The sequence below is a fragment of the Eutrigla gurnardus genome (genome assembly GCF_963514095.1).
Source record: "Eutrigla gurnardus genome assembly, chromosome: 12".
Lineage (NCBI taxonomy): Eukaryota > Metazoa > Chordata > Actinopteri > Perciformes > Triglidae > Eutrigla > Eutrigla gurnardus.
The window spans coordinates 15661401-15688172 of NC_139926.1; the positions used below are offsets into that span (position 1 = coordinate 15661401).

Sequence of the window (26772 nt, forward strand, 5' to 3'; positions counted from 1 at the left end):
GCCGCCCTGTTTGACGGACAGACTGCAGCGACATCTAGCGGCTGGCGGAGTCAGTACAGGTTCAAAAGCATCCACATTCCCACCAAACTGAAGATGACTGCTTTTATTGATCTGCAGACGCATTATGATAACATACGGTGTGTCTTTCTTCTCTAGACCTTTCGCCGGACATGACGTAATCGAAAAGTCTCCGAATAGTTTCGTTTCATCGCGGAGCTCTGAAGAAAACGCTCTTTTCTTAGCTTTCACGTTTGCATTCCTCTTAAGTTTCGTTTCGCCCAAATAGCGCTTTGAAAACGAAAGCAAGGCTGTGCGGCGTTTGGGTTGGGAGTCAGCGTCCTTTATAAACAGCAGAACGGACCTCTTCAGTGTCTTTGGAGAACTTGACGACAGCAGAACTGACGCGACTCTTCACAATTATGACCGAGGTAGCCTACAATTTACTTTTCACTTGTAATTATTTATTCGCATCTTTATCAACATATTTTACGAAAAAAGCGATTATGGAGGGGCTATTATAAAATAAGAGGAAATAATTTAACGACAGAGAAATACATTTTCTTCTGTGTCATGAGATGCTGACTAGTTTAATCAAAGCTTTACGATAAGGGTGCACAATTGCAACATTGTAATGTGGCCCTCTTTTTTTTTTTGCAATTCCATTCCATATATTTCCATGCGGAGCCAGCACATTAGATCAACGTCGTATTACAATCCACAAGATGTTTCAATATTCAATCAGAAGATATTTTAAGATTTTTTTATTCCAAGGGGAAACGGCGTGCTAGGTCATATTATTTCCATTTTATTTTATTATTTTCTAATGCGCTGTGCTAATAATCTCTCTCACAGAATCTCAGCCAGGAAGGATGAGTTCGAAGACCAGGAAGAAAAGTCGGTGAGTTCCACATCTGGTTTTATGTTTTATGTGAAGGCCCATTGCAATAAGTTATTACTTTTGTGTTCTTGTCTTTCTTGTATCTTTGTTTGAAATGTATTTTTGGTCAGACAAGCTCAGACAAGGCTTTTGTAATGTATGATGCTTAAAGTTTCTGTATTTGCCAGAAGAGACGGAAAAAAAAGTGAAAGAAACTGTGGGATTTAGTGCCATCCAGTGGTGAGGTTGCAGATTGCACTCAACTGAAAACTCTTGCAATTTGCAGCACTCACCACTAGATGTCAATACATCCTACACACTTCCCCATTAAACTGCTTTGAGATTCAAAATCCATATCCCGACGCTGATGTTATAAGTGAACAAGCGCCTTGTTTTAATTCCTTGTGTTTATTAAATGGGCAACGTTATATACGATATACTTTGTTAGCACTATGGCTCTTAATCCATTTTACTGACCAACAAGGAAGTAAGTAAACTACTTCAAACTTTATGATGCAATCCAAATAAAGGGCTGATCCCATCTCTAAGTGCTGTTATTGCTTCAGGAGGACTCACCCTGTGTTGATTTGAAGGTGTGACTCACTTATTCGTTAATCCTGTTGCTTTGTTTAGAACGTCCTTCGGGGCAACAGCACCGCCCTTCATCGACTACCTGCAAGATATTCTACGTCGATATCCAGATGGTGGACAAATTTTGAAGGTGGGTACAATGCTCCTTCAAATACTGATATAACATACTTTCATTTAATTTACTTTCCATTTCATATTTCCTAACTGATATTTTGCATTATTTGTAGATCAACTTTATACATTTTAGAAGTCTGTTTGTTTTGTTATAACAAGTTTAATTTATTTTTACACACATTTCTTATATAAAGTATGAAGAAATAAATGAATAGCTTTTTTTCCTGCCTATATAACAACAAAATATGTGTCACGTTTAATGAATGCATGTATTGCATACGTTTTTAATTGTATAAAACCAGAGGGCCGCCCACCCAGGGACCACACAGAAGCATGAGAGCTTATGGCAACATCTGATCTGCAATGAATGTATTGTGTATTGTCTCTGTTAAACACTAACGGCAAACAAATGAATACTGTTTTCTTTGGCTTTATTCCCACATCAGAAATATAATTTGGGTAACAGTTTAGCAAAGTAGTCCTTTCTGTTGGAGACGTGTAATGTCACCTGCTGTGGGAGCCTTTTTAAGACTTGTTGGCTGTTCATTACAAATTACTCTAATATTAGGGTCATCTAGTGAATGTTAATATTAATATATTATTATTTTTAATTTGCTTGGCGTCATAAAATCACAACAAATTGACAAATATGATTCCCTGGCTCAATCTGTCCAAAAGCTATTTGTTACATTGCAAATTATTAAAATGTATGGTCAAATTCTTATTTTAAATGTAGATACCAGCTTTCACGCATAATGCATATTATAATGCATATTTAGACTGACCTTTAAGGTGGACCAGCACTTCTCTCCTTTAAGTGACAAGTTGCTCCTCTAAGCCTTTTATCTTTTTTATCTTTAATATTTATTTTAACTGTGTAACTGACAGCACAGTTAAACAGTTCATTATTAATATCCCCACTGCAAAATCTGCTCTGTTTGTATCAGGAAAACACAAAGTTGAATGTTTTTAAAGTTATTGTTAGAACTGTAATAGTATAATTAAGTAATTACGTATCAGCAATACTGAAATTTAATCACTTGTACTCTGTGAATCCCTATTTGTCGAAGCTTCAAATGTCTGGTGCATATGTGCCTTCTGTCATTTATCTTTCAATATACAGAGAAAATGGCAATTTTTTGGCTATATTTACAAATGGTGATTAATGGTGATTAATCTACAGCTACCTTGTGATTAAAACAATTCTATTCAAGTCAACCAAACAGTGCAACAGTGATTCAACACCCACCAGGACCCTGAAACTGAAGGGTTGGAATTCAGCCTTCATTTATGTTACATAATAACACCTGTCCAACAGTGTTGTGTCAAAGTATCTGTAAAACAATAAAAAGGCGCTGGATAAACAGTTAATATCCAAACATGATAATGCTGGATTGTTGCTTGTTCATGTACTCATACTTTGGGTTTTCTTTTGCATTCGACAATAACTGAGTTACCAGTTTATTAGGAACCCCCATTTGTCAGGGGATGTAATCAAAATATTAAAAGATTATGTATAAATATATTGCAATATTACAATTCAACAAAATTACAAACTACAGCCTTGAAAATGATAACTCACTGATGCACTGGCAACATAACCGAATACAATCAACCACATCTTTTGCAGAGCCGTTGAAATGGATTCTATTACATTTAGCCTCAGTGGGCGTATAGTATAAACAGAATGCATATTGATATGCTATCCATTCTTCACTGTAATTTGAAATTGCTGCCCACACGGCCAAACAGGTGTTTCAATTACTCTGGCTGATTAGAGCCCTAGTCGTGTGAAAGCTGGGTGGACATGTACAGCTCTCCAAGCACTACATACTAATACGAGTGATGAAGGGGAATGGGTTCCCCACTCTTAACAGGCTCAGAAAATCATCAGGTAGGTGAGGTTGGTGACGCCCACACAGTCCCCAAGACCAGGTCTAATTAGGCACCGTATTGTTAGTGACATCACTTGTGTATTTGGACTAAGGGTTAATTGGTTATTATTTTGTACTTGTCAACAGGAGCTGATTCAAAATGCAGATGATGCTCAAGCCACAGAAGTGGTTTTCATCCATGATGAGAGAAGCTATGGGACTGAGAGCCTTTGGACTGATGATTTGGGAGAATACCAAGGTATGCAGGATGTTAAGAGAATGGCCATACACCAGGGTGGTTATCAACATCTGTCGTGATGTTTTTTTCAACAAATATGTTTCTGAAAATGTATTTAAAAAAAGAGTTAGTAGGAGGTAGTTATATGACAATTTGTTAGCCAATACGCACATTTTATCCCTGGTGTAATCACAAAGTAATATATTAATTATTAATTAATTATTAATTATCTCATGATCATGTGTTATGCTGAATCCTTCATATTCAGCAGACATAAGGAAGTGTACGTTTACAGTAGACTGATCACCATATTAAATGAAAGACTTTATTATAATAAATGTAAACATAAAGTGCACCTTTAGTGCACATAATTGAGACCATTTGGTAGAAATTGCCTCAGCCTCTTAAACGTTTGTACCTCACTCAATGCATGCTGGGACAGACTTCAAAATGATCAGTCATACACTATTTCACACTTTTTAGCATAAACATTCCAAATGTATCCCAGTTTATTTCCTGCTGCAGTGAAAGTAACCTATAAAATAAGGAAGTTACACCACTGAACTCACATTGGTGGTATATTTGATTGTAATAGAGCATCTTTGATATTAATGACTAACCAAGTATCAAATTGTCCCCAAATAGTACATGCCTCTATAAGTCTGGACCTTTATACCAGTACTTAAAATTAGAATGATGTCACAATGACTTAATGACCCTTCCTTCTTTAATGCATGAAGCACTTTTCTTCTAAAATGAATTATATATATGTTTATTTTTTTTCAAAAGGTCCTGCGCTCTACACCTACAACAATGCAGCATTCACTGATGAAGACTGGCAAGGAATTCAGATGGCAGGGAGGAGTGTCAAGCGCAATGACCCAAACAAAGTTGGGAGGTTCGGAATCGGCTTCAACTCTGTTTACCATATAACAGGTGAAACTGTACAGATACACACTTGCACGAAATGATCTCTGCTTAGGTTTTAGTCTTTAGAGAAAAATGTACAGTAAATTAATAGGGCAATATTTGTTTTACTTTATTCACAGATGTACCATGTATCTTCAGTTCAGAGCACCTTGGCATTATGGACCCCCAGGAAAAAATATTTGGAGAAAGAAGGGGGGGATTTCTGTGGTCTTTGGATGATGCAGAACACCAAGAAGCTCTAATGACTAAGCATGATCAGTTCCAACCCTTTCGAGATATAGTTTCACTTGTAAGCAGAAAAGACTGGTCCGAAGTCATCATGGAGGATCAGCACTTTGACGGGACAATCTTCAGGTTCCCCTTGCGCAAAGAGGCATCAGATATTTCAGATAACCTGTATGACTCCAACAAGGTGGTCGAGCTTTTTGATAGCTTCATCACAGATGCAGACTTAAGCCTTCTGTTCCTGAAAAACGTGACCTCTGTTTCCCTGATACATATCAACGTAGATGGCACTGTCAACACCCGACTTGAGGTGACGTCCTCAGTCCCCACGGATGTCGTTCTGGAGTCAGAAGACGAATCAGTCGTCGGGGGTTCAACAAGGTTCAAAGTGATAACCCTCAATGCAGAAGACCACAAAGAAACAAATTGGCTTGTCACAACTTGTACTATGAAAGAAGGCAATGTACCTCATCTTGATTCACTTGCACAGAAGTTGAGCTTTTTCCCTCAAGTTGACTTAGCATTCCCTTGTGGTGAGGAGAGAGACTGTAGCAAGAGCAGACTGAGCTGCTTTCTCCCCCTCCCAAACAATGAATCCAACAAGACGGGCCTCCCAGTTTACGTCAATGCATGCTTTGGCCTCACGGACAACAGAAGACACATCAAGTGGCAAGAGGAAGACCAGAAACACGATGAACATGCTGTGTGGAATGAATTGCTGATAAAGGAAGTGCTCCCACAGGCATACCTCATGATCATTCAAGATGCTATCCAACTTGCCCGAGAATCTATTCTGCCCGTCTCTTCCGTGTACGATCTGTGGCCGGATATGGTCCAGCTAAAGCACAAAGACAAATGGTACGCCGTTGCTCTGGATGTCCTTCATCACCTGTTCAGACAGAATGTGGCTCTTCTCTCTCTTGCCAAGAATGAAAGAGAGTTCATCACACCATCTGAAGCCGTGTTCCCCTGTAATGGTCCAACAAGCCCTGACATATTGACTGCCATTCAGAGGACTTTGGTTTCATGTGGGGAAAATCTTGTCACTTTACCAAGTAGTGTTGCGAGAGCTATACATGAGGCCTATCCACAGCGCAACGCCCTAAAACATGTGACTCCAACGTTCGTAAGGGACATTCTCCGCAGGACTGGCACGCACACCATCACTAAAGACGACAAACTCTTTCTTTTGGAGTATGTTTTGAGTGATGGAAATTACGGAAAACTCGAGGGTCTTCAGCTGCTCCCACTCAACGATGGTTCTTTCAGATCCTTCACAGACAGAGAGGAGGACACTGCTTTAATTGACAGCAATGAATTTCCAAGGTAGGTTTTTAATTTTTGGCTCTGTTCCGTTTGACAGTTTATATCAAATAGATTAACACAATCTTTAATTAGTTATTAGCAATGTGATCCTAAGCTAAAGAAGCTAGATTATTAGTTCTTATCGACTCACACTCGCTTCAGTATATGTGACAATTGCTGTTATTTTACTTCTGTTTGGTTTGCAAAAGAATATAATTTTTTTTGTCACTCAATGTACACCAAGATTATATTATAATGTCTTTGTTTTTATTACATGCACAATGAACCATCTTTCCTCTGTGCAGAGTCTTGCTACCATGCTGCAAAGACCTCTTCATCCCAGATGATCTCAGTCCCGCCTGCACTACCCACCTGAAAGAACTGGCCAGAAAATGTAGGAATACCATTTTCTATAATAGGGATTTTAAAGTTATTAACATCGGCCATCTTAATGTTTTTCCTACAACACAAACGTTTATGTATATATTTTTCCAAAATCTATTTTTCAGATTTATTCAAGGTCACCAACATTGGGGCAGACGAGGTGGCTGAATATGCAAGGAGGCATTTGCCACAGGACTGGAAGCAGATGAAGACGGGGCCTGTTACCTGGAACACCAGCAGCAGTCTACATCCACCTTTAGACTGGCTCAAAGAATTCTGGAAATTTCTCAACTGTCACTTCACAGAGTTAAGTAAGTTCAGTGGAATGCCATTAATACCAGTCAGTTCATTGTCTGTCAGTCAGTCTGCAACACTAGCAAGACTAGAGCCAAACACAACCCTCATATTTCAGAAAAGCAAGCAGACGAACTTGCCAGAACAAATAGCTCAGTTAGTGAATAAAGTCGGTGGCACAGTGGTAAGAGGAAATGAGTGGCTCAAGCATGAAGATCTGGATTCCTATGTGCTGTGCCCATCTCCAAGGAGTGTCATGAAAGTCTTGGCAAATTTAGATTCTCAGAATCTCATCAGAGAAGTCGCGACTGCCTCTCACAGAGCACGAGAAGAACTGAAAGATTATCTCTCTCGTCTGGATTGTCTCTCAGTCACAGAGGAAGATCTACTTTCAAACTTGCCTCTTTTTCAGACCATGAAAGGATCCTGTGTTGCATCTCAATCAAAACAGGCTGTGCTTCTTATTTCTGGTCTAACTGTACCAAAAGAGTTCCCTTGGCCTGATTCAGTTGTGCAGTGTGCAACTGAGGCCGATCGCAGACTGTTACAGATGCTCAAAGTGAATCTCTTGGACACAGCTGAAGCAACCAATCTCCTCATTGACAGTATTGCAAGGAAGAAAAGCAGAAAAGATGACACTGAGAAAATCATGACTTGGGTTTTACAGCATGGGGATGTCCTTTTCTCTCAAAATCAGACCTTGAAACGCAGATGTAAGGACTTGAACTTCATTGAAGTCAATGGAACACTGAAAAAGACCTCAAGCTTTTTTGATCCAAGAAATGAAAAGTTCCAAGTCATTTTTGAGTCAGATTTCTTTCCCCCACCCTTATACACTCGCACAACTCAGATGCTTCAAAGCCTGACAGATCTCGGATTGCTAAATAAAGAAGCAGATGTGTCACCTGAGCACCTAGTGCATGCGGCCACCCTGATTGACAGACTGCATATCAAGTCCCAAACTGAGGCTCTCAATAGAGCTCAAGTGCTCTTGAAGATGTTGGATACTAATGATCTACTCTCAAAGTTTGCTCATGAGCAGCTCCTTTGCCTCAAAATGCTAAAATGGATCCCTTGTGCTAAACCCGGTAGTAAGACAAGTTGTTTCTTTTGCCCAGATGAAATAAGACATTCGATGTACGAGGACATTGTTGGGCAGGTAATGCCTCTGGTAGGAAAGTTCAGCGACAGAGTAAGCAGCCAACTTGGCTTCCAACGCCTGCCCCCACCGGAAAAAGTGATGGAGAATTTGTCAGTCTTGACATCAAAAGCTCAGGAAATGGCTGATCCTGACACAAATGTGGATTTTAAAGCAAAGTTGCATAGCATTTACAAACACATGCAAGACCACATCTCTGAATTTTCAACAATGATCAAGGACACACCCTGGCTGTGGAGTCACAACCAGTTTGTGTCACCAAGGAATCTGGTTCTCGACTACCCACGTAATCTTGATCTGAGCGCTTACATTGGGAAGGTGCCAAATGAATTCCGGCCATACAAGAAGTTGCTCCAGGAGTTTGGCCTGAGAACATTGCTTTCAGATGAAGAAATTGTTGGCATTCTTCAGTCTATCCAGCAAACCATTGAAAGAAGGCAACAGCCATTTGCAAGTTCCTCTGAGGTAAAAGTGTCAATAGAAATTTTAAACTGGCTGTGGAGAGAGAAGAAGACTGTTCAGGATGACATCCCAGTGCCCGTACTCATAGAGGGTGAACAACATACCCTTAAACCGCTGTCAACAGCAGTCTTCTGTGATGTGAGCAAAAATGGGTTGAAGGAGCTTGAGTACAGCCAGGAGGAGATTCACGTTGTACATGAGGAAATCCCAAAAGCAGCTGCTGAATGGTTTAACATCCGATTTCTCAGCACCTACATCCTTGATCCAGAGTTTGTGGGAATAGAACAGTGTGGACAATCTGAACCCATAACAACCAGGATTAAAAACATTCTTAAAGAGTATGATGAAGAAAGTGACATCTTCAAAGAGCTCATTCAAAATGCAGAGGATGCTGGGGCAGAAGAATGCAAGTTCTTGGTGGATTTCAGAGAACACAATGACACCCCTGAAAGTCTCATTGACCCTGACATGACACTGTGTCAGGGACCTTGCCTTTGGGCGTTTAACAATGAGCAGTTCACAGCTGAGGATTGGGAAAATATTGTCAGAGTTGGTGCTGCCTCAAAGGAAAACAAAGTGGAAAAAATTGGAAAGTTTGGACTTGGATTCAATACTGTGTATCATGTGACAGATGTTCCTTCTATCCTCAGTGGCAACAGTCTTCTCATACTTGATCCAAATGTGACGCACCTGAAGAAGCACATCAAACATAAAACAAATCCTGGAATCAAGCTAGATCTCTCTCAGAAACGACTTTTTCTTTGCTTTCCCGGTCAGTTTGGACCATATGAACACATTTTTGATTGTAATTTTGGCAGACAAAGTGCCCCTGAGCCTTATCCAGGCACTTTGATAAAACTACCTTTCCGAACTGAAGAAGAGGCTTTCAAGTCCGAAATAAGTGCAAAGGTTTATCACAAACACAATATCATCACTTTTCAGCAGCACTTCACAAACAATTCACAGACTCACTTGTTGTTTTTGAAGAACATCAATACATTATCTCTACAAACTATCTCAAAAGATGTATCAACTCCACCAGCAGATGACGAAATAGAAACTGTCTTCACTGTTTCCAAAACCACTGTGAGTACAATGAGGGTTCCTGATGAAACCAATGTGGCAAAGCAGCATCAAGCCGAGAAAATTTTGCTGAAACTTGATGGAAAATGCAAAGAGGTCATTGACTGCTGCACAGTCAATGTTGCCCAAATAACCAGTCAGCAATCTGGTGTAAATGAAGTACAGTCCTGGCTCCTGTACAACTGCTTTGGGACACATCAGTCATTGCAAATGGCCCTTCAAGAAAACAAAAAAGCAAAGTTCTCTTTGCCCATCGGAGGGATTGCTGTTCCTTTACAAAACGATCCAGAAACTGGGAAACTGGTCTCATTACAAACAGATCTCGTTGGACAGGCATTTTGCTTCCTTCCTCTTTCCATTCACACAGGTCTTCCAGTCAATGTAAATGGGACATTTGCCGTGACAAGCAACCGAAAAGGTCTGTGGGAGAGTGGGGTGAAGCATGACTGGAACAAAGCCCTCCTTCAGGATCCTGTAGTGACAGCGTATGTTACTGTACTTTTGGCACTGAAGAAAATGTCTGAAAGCCAGAAACTTGAACCATACTGTTATCACACCTTTTGGCCTGATAGAGAGAAAGTGAGTGATACTTTCAAGCCTTTGGTTGATGCATTGTACTCCACCATTGCTCAGCCCTCCATTGGCCCAGAGCTCTTCAGTGATGGAGAAAATTGGTGCTCAATGAACAGAGCCATATTTCTACATGAGAGCATCGAAGAGGATAAAGATCTCAATGCACTTGCAGTGCAGGTGTGCAAGAAATATGCAAAATTACCCAACCATGTTGTTCCTCTTCCACTGTGGTTGAGAAATAGCTTCAAACAATCTGGCCTTGAGAAGGTTTTGCAGGAGAAAACGTGGAACTGGGAGAAGTTTTACCAAGAAGTAGTGTTCAACAACCTTGGTACCATGGACCCGAAGAGTAGAGATACTCTTGTACTGCATGCTATCGATCTTAATATCAAGAACATTGACAAACTACTGGAAAGCTATCCATGCATCCCCACAAAAGGTGGACAGCTCCAGCATATCCGTAAACTTGTGAATCCATCTGGGAAAGTGGCCTGTCTCTTTGAAACCGAAGAAGGACGCTTGCTTGGTGGCACCAAAACGGACTTTTGCTCCCCAAAAAGGATTCAACGCTTGTTGGAACTTGGAATGGTAAATGATCATCTCTCATTGGAAGACATCGCAGAGAAAGCAGGCACAATCCCCAAAACCTGGAGCACTGACAAAAAGAAAGCATGCAGGCATTTGAATTGCCTTCTTGAACTTATGAAGAATCACCTGCATGACGAGGATTCATTCCACTGGGAAAAACTGAGAACGACTGAATTTCTCCCAGCATTTTCCCCCGGTGACACAAAAATGGAAAGGAATGTAACATTTCAAAGGCCCACTAATATTTTTAGTGGCAAATGCTACCTTCTTGTGAACATGACACAACATGTGCTGGATCATACCAATTTGAAAATACATGACACAGATCCAGTCCTGCAAATGTTGAGAGTTCGTGACAGCCCAAAGCCTGAGGAAGTGCTTGAGCAGCTGCAAAAAGCATGTGAGCAATCTCACTCTATTGACACATCCATGCTTAACAAAGTAGCATTTGAATGCTATAAGTTCCTGGAACAGTGGCTCAGAGATTCTGGGGATCCCACTTTCATTTCACAGAGGGCACATTCATTCCCATTCATTCTGGTTGGCAGTAGATTTGTAAAAGCAAGTCATGTAGCTGAAAATGGGCAATTTGAAGCAAAACCCTATCTCTATGTTCTACCACCTGCCTTCCTTGATTTCAGGAGGCTCTGGGAAAGTGTTGGCATTGGAAAATCTTTTACGGTCAGTCAGTCTCTAACTGTGCTCAAGGAACTGCACACTCAACATGGTAACAAGACACTGCCAAAAAGTGATCTAATAATTTGCCTTACAATTTTAAAAGGAGGGATATATGAGCCCAGAGAACAAGAGGAAACAACGGTTGACTGTCTGGTACCCAACAATCATGGTGTCTTACAACCTGCAAGTGAGATGTTTTACAATGACAGCCCATGGATGCCAGTCGCATCAGATATCACATTATGTCATGAGCTTATCCCACGTGTGATGGCCCGTCACTTTGGAATCAAAACTACCAGGCATCATACCCTCCAGAACCACGTAGTTGATAGCATTTCACCATTTGCTTTTCAGTTTGAACAGCATGAGCAACTAACAGTTCGAATTAAAAACATAATTTCGGCCTATCCAGCAAATAAGGATATCCTAAAAGAGCTCATCCAAAATGCTGATGATGCGGAGGCAACAGAAATTCACTTTGTTTGGGACAAACGGCATCATGGTACAGAAAAAACATTTGGGAAGAAATGGAACCAATTGCAGGGTCCAGCACTCTGTGTGTTCAACAACAAAGTGTTTTCTGATGCGGACCTGGCTGGCATCCAGCAACTGGGAGAAGGAGGAAAGCACAACTCTCCAGGGAAGATAGGGAAATACGGAGTAGGATTCAACTCTGTCTACCATCTGACCGACTGCCCCTCAATCCTCACCGGAGACAAACTACTTTGCATTTCTGATCCCAATCAGAAATACATTGAAAGTCATTCAGACAAAGCACCAACTGGCACTGGCTATAAACTAGCTGACACTTTCAAGAACATGTACATAGATGTCTACAAATCCTTTCTTCCAGACCAATTTTCTCTTAAAGAGGGTACCATGTTCAGATTACCTCTGCGGATGGGTACCATGGCAAATGACTCTAAAATCTCACAGAAGGGAGTCACTGAGGATGATATGAAAGAACTGTGCCACACACTCTCGAAAGATCCTGAAGGACTAATACTGTTTCTGAAAAACATCTGTAAAATAAAAGTCCATGAAGTCGATGACCGTTCAGGGAAGCTCAAAACCATGTTTGAGATTGAAAAAAGTCTACCTGAGAAATGCAGACAAACAAAAGAAGCTTTTGTAAAGCTTCAACAAAACGCACTGCAATCGGACACACCGATAAGCCCTGACAAGGCCATTTATGGAACCATCATTTCAACCTCTGATAAAAGACAAACCAGATGGGTCATTGCAGAACAGTTTGGCTCATTCAAAAACAGTGGTGACAGAAAACGAACGTTATCAGACAAACTTCCCCAAGCAGCAATAGCAGCACGGGTGAGCTCAAAGATCAACACGAGTTCCGAGCCAACACCATCAAGACCCATGGATTTTAAAGGAGAAGCCTTTTGTTCCCTTCCTCTGCCAGGGAACACTGGACTTCCAGTGCATGTCAATGCAAACTTTGAGGTTGATTCTGCCAGGAGAAGCCTTTGGAAAGAAGATGGGGAAAGTCTAAAATCAAAGTGGAATGAATCTTTGAAACAGAATGTCATTGCTCCACTTTATGCAGATCTCCTTCACCACTTCAGCAGTAGCATTGCAAAGAAGAAAACCTCTGCTGCACATATTTGGTCAAGCTACTTGATTTTTTGGCCAACTGTGTCCCAACATGTTGGCAAGGAATGGCATGAAATGATACATGAGGTGTACAGATCCATCAAAGAAAGAGGCCTGAATGTGATTCCAGCAATCAGGAGTTCAACGCGCATGATTTCAGGCCGAGAAGTTAAGGAGTGCACTTTCGACTGGTGTAACGTCAGAGAAACTGAAACGACTAAGGCACCTTACCTGACACACTCAGGAAGTGATGAGATCAATTCCATTTTGGAAGATCTTGGTATGACGTTGGTTCCCTTTTGCATGTTTGACGTCTGGAAAAGTTTCAGATCTGCTGCCGTTGAAGTGAAAGATGTGAGTCCTTCAACAGTGAAGGCTTTCCTGAGAGAGAAACCCCTCAATGACCCAACCCAAACAGATGGGGAATTACCACTACCCATAACTGCCACTCTGATCAGAGATGAAACAAGATGCTCAAAGCTCTTAAGTTTCTGCTTAAAAGATTTCAACTTGAAAACAGACAGTTTACTCGATGGGCTTCCACTCCTTCTCACAAGAGATAAACTTCTAAGAGTGTTTGACTCCAAATCTCCCATGCTGATCTCAAGATATGACAGTCTGTTCTTTGGCCATGAGGCCCAATTTGCTGATTATGAGACCAACACACCTCACATGTATGCACTACAAAGTTCAAACCTTGTCAACAACCTGACAGTTCCCTGTGCAGCGAAATATCTGAAGCCGTTAATTCAGCAGCTTCTTCAGGACTGTGAAGTTGATCCACACAGTGGTCTTCACGTCCCAAATGAGACCACGTTGAAGTGGTTGAAATCACTTTGGGGGTTCCTAACCAGTCAAATTACACTTGCAACATCAAGTGGTGATGAAAAAAGTCTGACATTAAGTGATGTGAGGAAGCTCTTCAGTGACTGCTGCATTTTACCCGTTGTGTGTCCAAGTTCAAACAACAAGCACTTGCTGCAAACAATGAAAGGCATGTCGAGCGTGATTCAGTTTGCCTCAGAAAGAGACATATCAGGCACCCTGTTTAAACTTGGATTTTTGAAGCTTGACAGTGGATTCTTCCGTGAGATACATATAGACCGACAAGTACTTCCTTTGCTATCCCCTGAACTTATGGATGTGAATGATAAAAGTGCTGTGTTGGACCAGGCAGTCAACATTCACCACTCAGAGTTTTCCAAGCTTTCCATTGAGGAGATGAAAGATCTCCAGCGTTTCCTGCAGTCTGGAGTATCCAAGTCCAAAGACAAACAAGAGTATCAGAGAAAGCTCAAGTCCTTGCCATTATTTGAAACGATACATGGTACCAGAGTGAGGATTGATGGATCTAAAGGGGTATTTATCCTCAGCAGCATATACTCAAAGACATTTCCAGATTTGTTCATGCTGTCCGACATCAACAACATTTTTCTCCAAAACACCCCAGAGAACTGCAGCCTGTCAGAAACATTGAACATTCAAACTCTGACCGATCTGGACTATTTCATGAAGTTCATTCTGCCCATGGTACACACACTCTCTGAGATGCAGATGCTTCACTGCCTCAAACTGTTATTGTCACCAGATTTCATTTATCATCAGCACAAGGACAAAATCATCTCCTCAATGAAGACAGTGAAATTCATTCGCAGTTCTCAAGGCAGATTAGAAACGGCCTCATACTACTTTGATAAGAGTGTCGAGCTTTACAAGAAAATGTTGCCCAAAGAGAGATTTGTCCCAGGGCGATTTTGGACTGAGTTGTGTGAAGGAAATGTACAATCAACAAAACCGCCAAAAGACTTACTCATAGACCTTGGAATGAGGCATGAAGTGTCAAAAGATGACATCATAAATTTTGCCGTTCAGTTGGAATCAGAAGCAAAAGGAAACGGTCAACTTGAAGAGTTGAAAAATAAATCATCATTAATTTTCAATGCGGCCTTGGCTAGAATGACTAACGACAAAAACAAGGATGAAATGTTGCTTGAGAATTTAGCTGACATCAAGTTCCTTTTTCCTGTGAAAATTCGAAAAGAGCTGTGCAACTATCACCAACCATTTGCCGCCGAGGGAGCTACTGTTAAAATCAGAGGATGTTTGATGGATGGCGATATAAAGCATCAGGAACTGATTTGGTCTTCAATGCCAATTATACATCTACCAGTCTATAAGTCACAGAAAATGATGAAAATGATGAAAAATGCAGGAGCGCATGAACAACCACCTTCGCCCTGTGTCACCAGCAACCTGAGCAACATCTGTCAGTCGCCCTGTCAATCTGACCAGTTGATCCAAACCCGTGCTCAGGTGTTTCGAAGTGCGTATGCCTACCTGCAAGCAAACGTGTTTCAAGGCCAACAGTTGGCTGATCTTCCTCTTGTGCTGGTTGAAAAAGACAAGAAACTTGTGAAGACTGCGGATGCATTTTTTTCACTCCCACATGACGACGAGTTCAGACCATACTTGTACAACATTTCTCCAAAGGATGTCATGTTCGCAGACTTCTTCAAGAAAATTGGTGTCAAGGACAAACCTACTGCAGAGCATTATTGTAATGTTCTGGCAGCAGTTTATGCCGATTCCTGTGACAAACCACAACTACACCCAAACCAACAGAAAACAGTGAAACGCGCCGTCGAGCACTTTTTCAAGTTAATCAAAAGTCCTGGAAACCAATCCCTCCTTGACAATGTTATGACTTTGCATCTTCCGGCAGTAGATGGTAAATTATATCCTTCGTGCACACTCTACTACAACGATACAGTGTTTGTGATCAAAAGGTTAGAAGAAGCGCTGGAGAATAAATTCCTCTTGCTCGAGAAACTCAGTGAATATAATTTGGACAGTGACACTTATGCGCATCATCGGTTGGTGCAATTGCTGCCTCAGAAATTCAAGCCTAAAATGCTGTCTCAAATCACAGAGGAGAAACTAGTGGAGACACACATGCAGCCTTGTGAACTTGAGCCTGACTGTGATTTTAGTGGATGGTTTGCGAGACATCTGTCCTCAGTAGCATTTACACATGGACTCATTTGCCTTATCAGAGCACAGTCTCGGGGAGAAATAACACAAGAAGATGCTACGGACATGTGCAAGAAGACTTTTGGCAGTATTCAGATTGTCTGCCGCAAAAGTCTGAAAACGAAGCTTTGGGTGAATAAACAGCCACTAGACAAAACGGCCACTGAAATCAATGTTTTCGTCAAAAGAGAGCAACAAGGTTGCGTCTTTTACTTGAAACACAACCATAACATGGAACCCAAGGTGATATACAACGTGAATATGACATTGACAAAGGAAATCAATGCTCTGTTAGGTAACACAATGGAGTCAATTCACCTCCTAGTTCTTGGGCAACTTCTCATGTGTGACAATCTGCAAGATGTTCTGGAAACTCTGGCTAAGAACGAGATCCATGACAGTGCTCAAACTGAAAGCTTCTTCAACCTTCCAGCCCCTGGAACAGAAATTCCAGGGGAATGGCACGACTCCTTAGACATGAATGTCCTCAATAACTTCGAAGAGGGGGAATATGTTGGTTACAGCACTAACAACAAGTATATTTATGCAGTTGTCGTTGGAGAACTGCCTGGGCACTCTGGGGCATACTCACAAAGATACAAGATAGACATTGGAGAAGATGAGCCAATTGAAGTCAGTTGTCTTGACCTGTATCAGTTTAAAAGACAAAAGAAGCCAGAACCTGAAGCGTCTTGCATGGAGCTGGTGCCACTAGCAGGAGCTGTGCCACATTCTTCGAAACCATCAACTACAAGTTCCTCTTCCACAAGATCCTCACCAACCTCTATTGAAGAAGCCAAACAAGAAATTGATAAATGTTTGACAGAGATTTGGACTCTTCCCAAAGAGGAGAAGCAGAAAGCGATCAAACGATTGTTCCTTAGATGGCATCCTGACAAAAACCTTGACTGCGAACTTATCGCCACTGAGGCATTCAAATACTTGAAGAATCGAATTGCTGAGCTCAGTAAAGGCAAAGGCAAAACTACAGGCTCTTCCAATTCAAGCAGAACTTCAGATTTCAGCGACTTCTATCAGCAATGGAATCAGGAGGCCAGGTATCACAGAACTGGCCGTGAGAGATTCTCTCGAGGCAACAAGTCCTACAACTTTTGGACCCACAATGAAAATGTCCCGAGGCCAAACAAAGAGGAGGCCCAGCGTTGGTGCAGACAAGCTCGCTGTGATCTAAGCGCGGCTGAAACAGACACTGGTGGGGCGAGCACAGAGTGGTGTCTATTCAAAATCCACCAGGCTGTGGAAAAGTCTCTCATAGCTGCAAAGTATAAAATAGATGGTCAACATCCCACCAACAGCTCCATTTCAGCCCTCGCTGAGCAAGTTGCCCTCCACCACCTCCAACTGAGAGGTCTGCCTCAAATTGTGGTGGATCTGAAGAAGCTGGGAGTGGACGCCAAAAAGACTCAGTATCCAAACTGCCACCCATTTCCCCGCATTCCGAACGAACAGTTCAGGTCAGAGAATGAAATGGCAGCTCTTCACAAGGCATGTGAGCTTCTTAGTAAAGTAGAGGCGTATGTCAATTAGGGATTTAAGACAAACAGCAGGTCACATTCGCAGAGTCAATTTAAGACATTGCGATAGGGAAACATGAACAAAATAACAGTTGATAATTTGTTTAACAGGACAGACAGGAGCACAATACGACAATGTTGTGAAAATTCTGAAATGAAAAAGTTTGTTTTTTTACGTTGTGACGGAGCACTGAAGACTCATCACCACATGCATTTGTTTTCGGAAAATGTAAATATCAAAGCATTTGCTACATTCCTGTAGACATTCATGGCAACTCGCCGAGGGCCAGTATTATCACTGTAAGAAATTTTTTTTTTTTTTGGCAATGTTATCATTTAAACCTACTCATATAGGGTCAATATAATCATTGTACGAATAAGTAGTAAAATGTTTGTTTTTATTGCAATGTTGATATCATTTATTCCTACTTATTTGGGACCTAATATAATCACTGTATTACTTTGTTGAAAATGCAAATACATTTTTCTTTTCAAGCAATGAATACATGCATAACAGCTCGCCAATGTAATATCTGTATGACTTTGTTCCTCACTGGTGTCAAAACACCCAAATGCAGTTGAAAATGAGTCAGCTGGCTGACACTGGGACATACAGAATTGATTAATGCGTTACACTTACTAAATAAATACAGAAAACTGAATATTATGCCTTGTGTTATCATTTATATCTACTCACCAAGGATCATACCAAAGTATCTATAATTTAGAGGGAGATTTCTGCCGTATTAAGTACTGCCAATAACAACATATTTAAAGCTGCTTCGCTGTTGCTCAGTATGACGTTGGCGGGTAGCATTGTGATCATTCAGGACACCTGAATGGTCAGTGAAGACAAACATTTCAAGTTAAAAGCATTTTTTTATTCATTAAGAAATCATGTTATGAAAATAATGACAACTAACCATATATCAGACAAATGTATCTTTCCATATGTTAACAACAAAAGTTTGCTCTGGAGGATGTGACATTTCAGCAGAGAGCATAACCGTCTTCTCCTTGTGCTCGGGGAGTGTGCTTCGTCTCATCCTGGGAGTGGCCAGTTCCCGCCGTGCTTTCATACTATAAAAATGTTTCCAAGGCTTTTCGTTTCTCTTCCCAGTGTCCACACACGAGAACACGTTTCAAACTGATTGCGAGGGAGAAGTTCACATATATACCAGATTCAGTCTTTGCGTTATGCTTCCTGTCGTCTCCTCCGTCTATTAATAATTTACACAAAACCTGTACATAATTACAGCAGGCTGGAACCTGTTTCTGAAGGGACGTGCACGTAGAAAACACAAGCAACGTACAGTGAAGTGAATCTTTGCAAAGTCGATGCGATAAGGTGGGAGGTCAAGGTGTTATGAGCATATTAGACACTTGCCTTCATACGGTACATACAACACACGACATTTCTCTCTCATTCAACATTACGGCACTCGAATTGAGGCTGTGACATCCGGCATCAAACCCATACCAACTGCAATTTCATCCAGTCTTTTGCTATAAAACACACATTCAACCCAACCGACGATACGGATAGACACTATTAAAATATTTATGGAGTAAGTGTGTGTTTGTAATGGCTGATGTCAGGATCAAGTATATTCATCTTAGCCAAAAAGACTTTGGGTGCAATAAGAGCAGAATCGACCATACCTAACCTCCCGCAGCATATTCCCTCCTTATCCAACAGCTGGTAAACTTCACAAAATTAAGTTAAACAGGAGCTGGGATAGGAACCGGTGTCTAAAAAAACACTTAAGGCTTTATTCATATCATTTGGCACGTTGCTGACAGTAAGCAACGATTATATTCCTCGCCATCTCAAGACTTTGAATGATCGGCACATACCGTCTGCAGTCATTCAAACTTCATCTTTCACATCACCCATATTGCATTTTGTTCAGATCAAACAATAACTACATTAAACTTCTTTAGATTTAGAAAAGAACCAGATTGAGTCAAACCACAAGATTATGTCTATCCTGTTACTGACGCCACAAACTAAACGACCACCGTCGGGATGAGCAACAAATAACACCAACTGCCCCTCCAACATCACTGCTGTGCTTCTTTGTTGATGCTATTACATGAGCTGAGCTGAGCTGGAGCTCAAATATTGGGGTTCACTGTAGGGGTTCAGTCGTAATCTGAAGAGCTGCTCCCACAGATGTCATGACCATGTTTGTGGTGTAGACTTTTTGTATATAAAAAAAAAAAGCATATGACCTGCAGAGGAGGCTCTGTGGACACATAGAGCTAGTGTGAACCAGGGTTAGGGTACTGGCGCCAGTCCTGTTCTATGGCACAAGTGCATGGCAAACAACATTCATAATATTAGAGATTGACAAAGCAAATTATGTTAATGGCACAGTGTAGTATTAGACCATGGCCACCTGCTGTACTGCTATCAGGTGTCCTGGGTTTGAGGAGTCAGACGCTCCATCGTACATACAAAACTGGTTTCAACAAAACGCCCTTTAAAACATTACCGGGAGAGGCAAGAAATCACAAGGAGAAACAGACATGAGGTTTGTGTCGATCTTATTTCTCTTGGAATTTCTCTCCATTTTGCTGGGAAGTTTTCCATCCACGTTTCTTTCATATTTCTCCCTCTGTGAGCCGAAAGAAGAGCTCACTTTCTTTGAACAGGGAACCGACCTGCGAGCCTGCTACAATTACGAGCCCCACATTTACTGTCCTGCTGTGTCCTATTGTGTGATGTGGGGGGGGGGGGGCGTAACCCTCCTGCAGCAAGGGCCTCACATGTTGTAAGCTACATATATGGGGTCCAGCTGGTCGGCCAGGAATCCGTCTCTGAGGTGCATGCGTTGCTTCTCCCCTCTGGAGTTGATGGGAATAACACCAGGGTCGACCACCACCACCACTCCTACGATGAGGTAGTGCTCCTCCAGGACAATGTTGGTGACCAGGGCCACCAGGTCCAGGGCCTCCTGCTCCGATCCCTCCAGCTCCACAACCACCACGAGGAGGTTGGTCCAAGTGAACACCGCACTGGGGGGAGCAGGAGGCGGGGTGGAAGCATGGAGAGAAGGGGGAAAAAAGGAAAGATGGCAGGTGAGCAGAGATGAAGAAGAAAGGTGTGAATATAAAATGGATACACATCTGGCTACATAATGGATCATTTTAACTGAATTGTAATGAAGTAGTGATGTCAATTTCTCACCATTCAGCTATACTCTTGTGAGAACGGATAACGGAAGTCTCGATGTCAATTGGGTGATACCTCATTCCCCTCAGCTCCAGAGTCTCATCAAGAGAGCCCACCACATAGAGGGCATCATGGCGCTCTGACACACACACACACACACACACACACACACACACACACACACACACACACACACACACACACACACACACACACACAAAAACAGATTTGTCAGTTTACATCTTATACGTTAAATTATTTAAGTTTTGAGGTGATGTTGGAGAGGAGGATGAAAATATCTTTAGTTTTCCATCGTGCTGAAAATCAAAGTGCGTGTGCAGTGTGCACCAAAAGCAACGTACTGCGTCGGCGCGAGCGCTCGTGATTCTCACCTCCACTGGCATCAGTCAGCTCGGTGCGCCGCAGGAAGCCCAGGTAGCCCGTCCTCGCCCAGACAGTCTGGGTGTCGCCGAAGCTTAGCTTGGTGTTGAAGTGGTCAGCATGCAGCGCCTCCTCGCCGTAAACTGTGTAGTAGCCCGTGGCATTGTGAGGACTGCTCACCCAGATCTATTACACACACAAGGATGACAATTGATAACTGTTCCGCAGATGATCATACATACCTGTTGCTCTTTTGATTGAAGTTATGGATCTAGTATGTCATTATCCAATATTTAAATAAAAAGAGAATAAACATATTCAGTGGTCTTCATTGGCGATACAATTAAAATAAAGCTGATTGCAACTTTGTGTTGTTTCTTTTCTGCTATGAAAAACAAATGGGGACAGGTGACGGTGAAACAAGTTTGCTCGTTGTGACTTACCTCTCCTAGATGAGAATCTCCCAAGGGTCCTTTAGTCTCCGTGTTGGCAATGATCACCTTCACTCCTGGAAGGATCTAAAACAGACAGACAGCCATATCTCAAACCTTTAGAAAAGAGCAGCATGCGGTGACAGTTGTTTTAGTGCATGTTTACGTGATGGCGTACCTTCCCAGACTCCATCAATGGCAAACTGTGCGGTGACCCTCTCTCTACCAGGCGAACCCTGAAGAAATAAGGACAGAAAGTGGGAAAAACTGTCAAAATGGTTTGAAGAATGCATTCATGTGCATGTATAACAGTATTATACTGTAATTAAACAATGCATAAGAATGTCCAGCTTTATACAAAAATCTCTGTGTGGTGAGTCCACATAACTGCCGTGGCGCACCCTACCTATCGTGTCGTAGAGCTCTCATATCCACATAGACAGTAGTGGGGTCCGGTCCGGCTGTGCCCTGGAGAACAACAAGCAGAGTGCAACATGACTCGATAATGTAACTCTTACAACCCTGACATTAGTGCTGTATGTTGCCTAAGTGGAGGGGAGGTGGAAGCTGCTTATGATACAACTGTTGCTGACAAAGCAGGGAGGGCAGCCAGAAGCCAGGCAGCCAGGCTACGATAGTTAGGATTTGGGCAAAACTCACGTAGACACAGACACTGCAAGTACCCGCACAGTTAATTCAGCTGCTCTAATGCTACAAGTGTAAGATGGCTGAGAAAAGCTATTCATTTGGAGCCTATCAGAAAATATTAATAAACTGTAGTATATTTCCTTTAAAGTGGTATCTTCTCTGACAAAATAAATGCACTTAAATGTCCCAATATGTCTATGTCAACACCATCTGATGAAATGTCTATATCAGCCATGCGCCTTCCTTCTGCTTTGGGTTTTGTCATAATCACTGCTGTAAGACTTGTCACAAGACGTTATGCAATCCATCACTCCTTTGCCAATGTGTTGCCAGAGCTCAAGCTGCATCGAGTCGCCGTATGGTCGTCTGTGAGGTCAAAGCCAAACACACAGCAGGCCAATATAGTTTGTCGAGCAAAGCAGAGGTTTCAGCAACAGAAACCATTATTTTGGAAAACATCAACAAGACTCAATTTGGAGATTATTGGTTGCCATGAATCCAAAGCCAAATAAAAGTGCATCAATCGCTCAAACATTCAGTCTTTTTATGAACCTGATCAACATGCTGGCTCATCCAATACAACTGAGGAGTCAAAACTGTCTGTAGTGCTTGTCAATGAGGAGTTTCATTCCAAAGTGAAATATCAGCAATGTGAAGGGTGAATAACAAATAAAAAACTTCTCTCAATAAATGACTACTGGTGTGGTAAATTATTGTAGATGGAAAGAAAGAAGAATTAAAACAACAACAACAAAATAAAAACAATAATTTTTCTGTGTAATATTCTGCATAACATGGTGGAATACATATCATAGGGTTTGACATGGCAGCAGAGTTCATGCCGCTGGCTCATGATATAATGTTTAAGCACATCACACAGAACCTATCATGAAGCAATGGTTGAGAGCGAGCCGGTACAGGCAAGAGTTCCACAATAATTAATAGCGGTAAAGTAAAGCTGAAGCTAACCAAGAGAAAAATCAGCGAATCAAGGTTAGACCTGTTCAAAAAATCATGCAAGATTAACAAACGCGCACAACACACACGGACACGCACGCACACGGACTCAGCGGCAGCCCAATGAGCAAACAGCAACTCTTATCCTGCGGTTACCTGCTCAGCCAGTTTCCCTAACCTGTTGGGCTGACGGGAATGGGCAGGACAGATGAATAAAGAGATATATATATATACACATATTTATATACACCCCCACACACACACACACACATACACAAACTAAATATCCAGGGATAGGAAGAAACAAATATAACAGAACATCATATATCATTACCATCATCTTAACCTTATGAATTCTAAAGCAAAATTCTCTTCATCTCAAAATAATTCGCAACATTTTTTCCTATTTTTTAGTTATTAAACTGCATTTTATCTTTACCAATATTCACTCTTTTAAAGTGCTGCCAACCCTGCATTTTTCAAGGATTTCTTCCATGTTTATCTGAATCGTTGCATAGATTCATAGCCAGTTTTGGACGTAAACATGGACCACCATGGACTCCAGACCTCTCCAATCCTCCTCCTCCTCCTCCTCCTCCTCTTCATGCCTCACCATGCTTACCTGCAAACAGATCGCCACATTCACCCTGCAGCCGAAGGTGGTGCTGACAGCGCGCGGTGAAAGCCCCAAGTCCTTGAAGATCTTTGAGAAGGACTGAGTGAGCGCTATGCGGGGTCTCTCCTCGGCGACCACCATGCACGTACGCACGCAGGACAGGTTTACATTTCGCAACTGAAGATGGAAGAAAAGAAAGAAATTACATCAGTAAAAATGAAAAACTTTTGTGTGAAACACTGCAATTACATGGTAATGTAACACTCATTCTTAATTTCAAAAGACAACTGTGGGTGCATGTAAACCAGAAATAAGAGCAATTAAATGTTTGCATTTTCAACAGAACATCTTATTAGGCTCTTGTCATTTAACCACAGACATGACTTGTAAAAAAAAAAGCAACACCACAGCAAACAGCACACAGGAGTGAAGTGTCAACCCTAAGGACCCTGACTTTATCTTGATAATCACAGCACCACAGGGAAAAAAGGCAGAATTTAAGAAAAGCCATTCAGTTTTGTGAATGAAAATGCAGCAGTTTGTTGTTTTCCCAGTGATACCACTCAACGTCCGAAGAGCCAAACTGACCCGCAATGCCTCCGTCTGTGACCCCAGGCCCTTGGTGCACATCTCCATGACTGAATAGGAGCAGAAGGTGACGCGCACTTTGTACTGGCTGACTGCTGCAAGCCACAGAGACGCGTTGCTCTCCAGCTCCAGAGGGGGAACCAGGATTGACTGGTGGCCCGAGTACACACTGAAACCACAAACATACATGCAGAGAAAGAGAGAGAGGCTGAGTCGCATGAATAGCGAATGTTCCATCTACTCTTAAAACACTGACAGTTGTATTCATTTGTTCAGAGCTGCAGGTTTACCTGCACAGGCACCAGAGAGCGAAGCCGAGGCCGCAGTAGGGGTCCAGACAGATGGCGATCTGCCGAGAAGGGTAGAGCTCACACTGAAGTTTGATGGAGCGACACAAGGCACTGGTGGCAGCGTGAGACATCTAGAAGAGATGATGTGACACACAGGCATCAAAACTGGATCCTTACCTAACCCTAACCCTGGTAAAATTCAGCTAAAAAACTATTTCTTCATCCTCAGCATGCAGATGGTTGCTTGATGCGCAGAATTTCCGGCATCCAAAATTACAAAAACCAACCACTCTTCAGATTAACTACAGCCAGAGACTGTGGACTTAAATGGGCCTACTTACACAATATACACATTATTTTGTTAGCTTGTTAAGACAGCATTATCATAGCACTATCTGACCGAATGGTCCTTCAACATTCAACATACTTTGACCCCTGCTAAGATGCCTGTTGTGGACACACTGAAGTCCAGGTAAGCTAACATCTCTGGGGTCGGGGGCTTGTACATCTGGGGGCTCTTCTTCCTGGGGAGGTCATCTGGAGGACGAACAGGGGGAGAGGAAGAAGAGTTTATGGTTACTGCACTTGTCTCCTTTATTTTGTATTGTCTTTTCCCTGTTTGTATGGGTTTCACACATATGGAAATGGAAATGCCAGACCATGTCCTTTCTTTAAAACCTACCCCTTTGGTGGCAACATGAGAACATTAGCAGTGCTGGGTTGCATATATGATTCACCTGTGTCCAGCACCATGGGCCAGCTCTTGATGTCCACAGCAGCAGCAGCTTCTTTGGATTTCAGCAGCTTCATTATTGCTTGAGTGGTCAGGATGCACACCGACTTACTGACCTTTAACACACAGATACTACAGTATTGGTACACACAATTTCCCCTCACAGAGCAGAGCTGACTTTATATGACTCAGTTGTTGTTTTAATAATGATTATTATAAGGGTGCAGAAAGGAATTACATTTTTTAGCATTTTGATGCAGGTCAATGGACTCGGTTACCTCAACAATCATCTTGACGGTGGGCAGGGTGGTGGCCAGGTTCTGGGGGTGGGGGGGTCTGACTGTGACGGGCACACAGCCAGCGTACAGGCAGCCGTAGAAGGTGGCAATCAGGTCGATTCCTACACATAAACGTTTACACGTGTTTAGCATGTATCACCTTGGAATTGATTGCATGACAGTAGAAAAGGCGTTCCAATAATATTATGAACTTCACTAAGTCTCTTCTGGTGTGTGATCATGATTAACACACAGACTTAAAAGATGAAGACGGATAGTGAAGACACAGCTGTGACACTAAAGAATAGAAGGACACACAGCAGTAGCACCTCTTACCTGGTGGGTAGACGAGTGCTACATGGTCTCCAGTGTTGAGGCGTCCCATCAGTGCTGCAGCCACCCGCTCAGCCCGCTTGTGCAGCTGCAGACAGGAAGCTGTACTAGCCACTGTGCCCTGATGAGCAAAAGATAAGAACACATTCATTGATCGTGTTATGCCAGACTTTATTTAACAAACAAGAAAATGGCTTTCTGTCAAGCTTCCACTTTAATATCTCCTTTTGGAGTAGGCAAAACAAACCAATAAGTTGATTTTTTTTCTTCTTAAATCTGAGTTTGCATCAACAGATATAAGTGACAGTTCCATATATATATATACAGTATATATAAACAGTTTACACATTTGAAAGAAAATGATTTATATCACCATACATATTACTATGGCAACATTTTATTCTACATACAGTGACCAAAAGGCAGTACCTTAGCATTGAGAACAAGGAACAGAGGATGGTCTGGAGTGGCCTGAGCTCTCCATTGCAGCACATCCTGTATATACAGGAACTATTGGAGAGAGAGACACCAAGGTAAACCACAGAGAAATGAGAGTAACACATGGCAATGACAGACACAAACTGAGGCAATGATAAATTACTACACAAACAAGTGAATTATTGGAACATGATGGCACAAGGTGCGTTTTTGTAATGAAGGGATGACAAATGAGATGGGGAACAGTATATGTGAAGCTTGACTGGGAATGTGTGAAATACATGATGGGAGTGGTTTCTGAATTATACAACATCTGTGTGAATTGCAGGAAGTCTGAACCATGTCCTCTA

The 26772-nt window shown here is 41.9% G+C and overlaps 2 protein-coding genes across 9 annotated transcripts in view; one reads left to right on the forward strand and one right to left on the reverse strand.

Annotated features, from left to right (window-relative positions):
* Positions 1–92: 92 nt before the first annotated feature.
* On the forward strand, positions 93–18213 carry sacs2 (sacsin molecular chaperone 2). Its single transcript, XM_084023585.1, has 8 exons — positions 93–428; positions 853–898; positions 1511–1598; positions 3604–3715; positions 4484–4630; positions 4744–6175; positions 6460–6548; positions 6664–18213. Exons 2-8 carry the CDS (start codon positions 870–872, stop codon positions 17562–17564), a joined length of 12798 nt encoding a protein of 4265 aa, XP_083879711.1. The 5' UTR covers positions 93–428; positions 853–869; the 3' UTR covers positions 17565–18213.
* Positions 18214–18410: 197 nt separating this feature from the next.
* dip2a (disco-interacting protein 2 homolog A) overlaps positions 18411–26772 on the reverse strand; it is a gene marked incomplete at its 3' end in the record, with an annotated part of 72104 nt that continues 63742 nt past the window's right edge. For 4 of the 8 annotated variants that reach the window (XM_084023587.1, XM_084023591.1, XM_084023586.1 and 1 more), the window contains 15 exons: positions 26414–26494; positions 25988–26105; positions 25652–25773; positions 25378–25489; positions 25068–25177; positions 24641–24771; positions 24351–24519; positions 23769–23939; positions 23303–23332; positions 21948–22009; positions 21720–21777; positions 21554–21628; positions 21122–21296; positions 20745–20868; positions 18411–20572 (listed from right to left, as the gene is read on the reverse strand). In XM_084023587.1, coding sequence (XP_083879713.1) covers positions 20320–20572; positions 20745–20868; positions 21122–21296; positions 21554–21628; positions 21720–21777; positions 21948–22009; positions 23303–23332; positions 23769–23939; positions 24351–24519; positions 24641–24771; positions 25068–25177; positions 25378–25489; positions 25652–25773; positions 25988–26105; positions 26414–26494 — 1791 coding nt within the window. The remainder of the gene's footprint in view (positions 20573–20744; positions 20869–21121; positions 21297–21553; positions 21629–21719; positions 21778–21947; positions 22010–23302; positions 23333–23768; positions 23940–24350; positions 24520–24640; positions 24772–25067; positions 25178–25377; positions 25490–25651; positions 25774–25987; positions 26106–26413; positions 26495–26772) is intronic. The other 4 variants (XM_084023589.1, XM_084023588.1, XM_084023593.1 and 1 more) reach the window with 1 other exon arrangement.

What these genes read in the sequence shown, in the direction of transcription:
- sacs2 (XM_084023585.1), top strand. Translation starts at nt 870, where the DNA reads ATGAGTTCGAAGACCAGGAAGAAAAGTCG. An exon ending in ATGGTGGACAAATTTTGAAG is followed by an intron (nt 1,599 to 3,603) that starts GTGGGTACAATG and finishes ACTTGTCAACAG; the next exon opens with GAGCTGATTCAAAATGCAGA. An exon ending in GACAGCAATGAATTTCCAAG is followed by an intron (nt 6,176 to 6,459) that starts GTAGGTTTTTAA and finishes TCCTCTGTGCAG; the next exon opens with AGTCTTGCTACCATGCTGCA.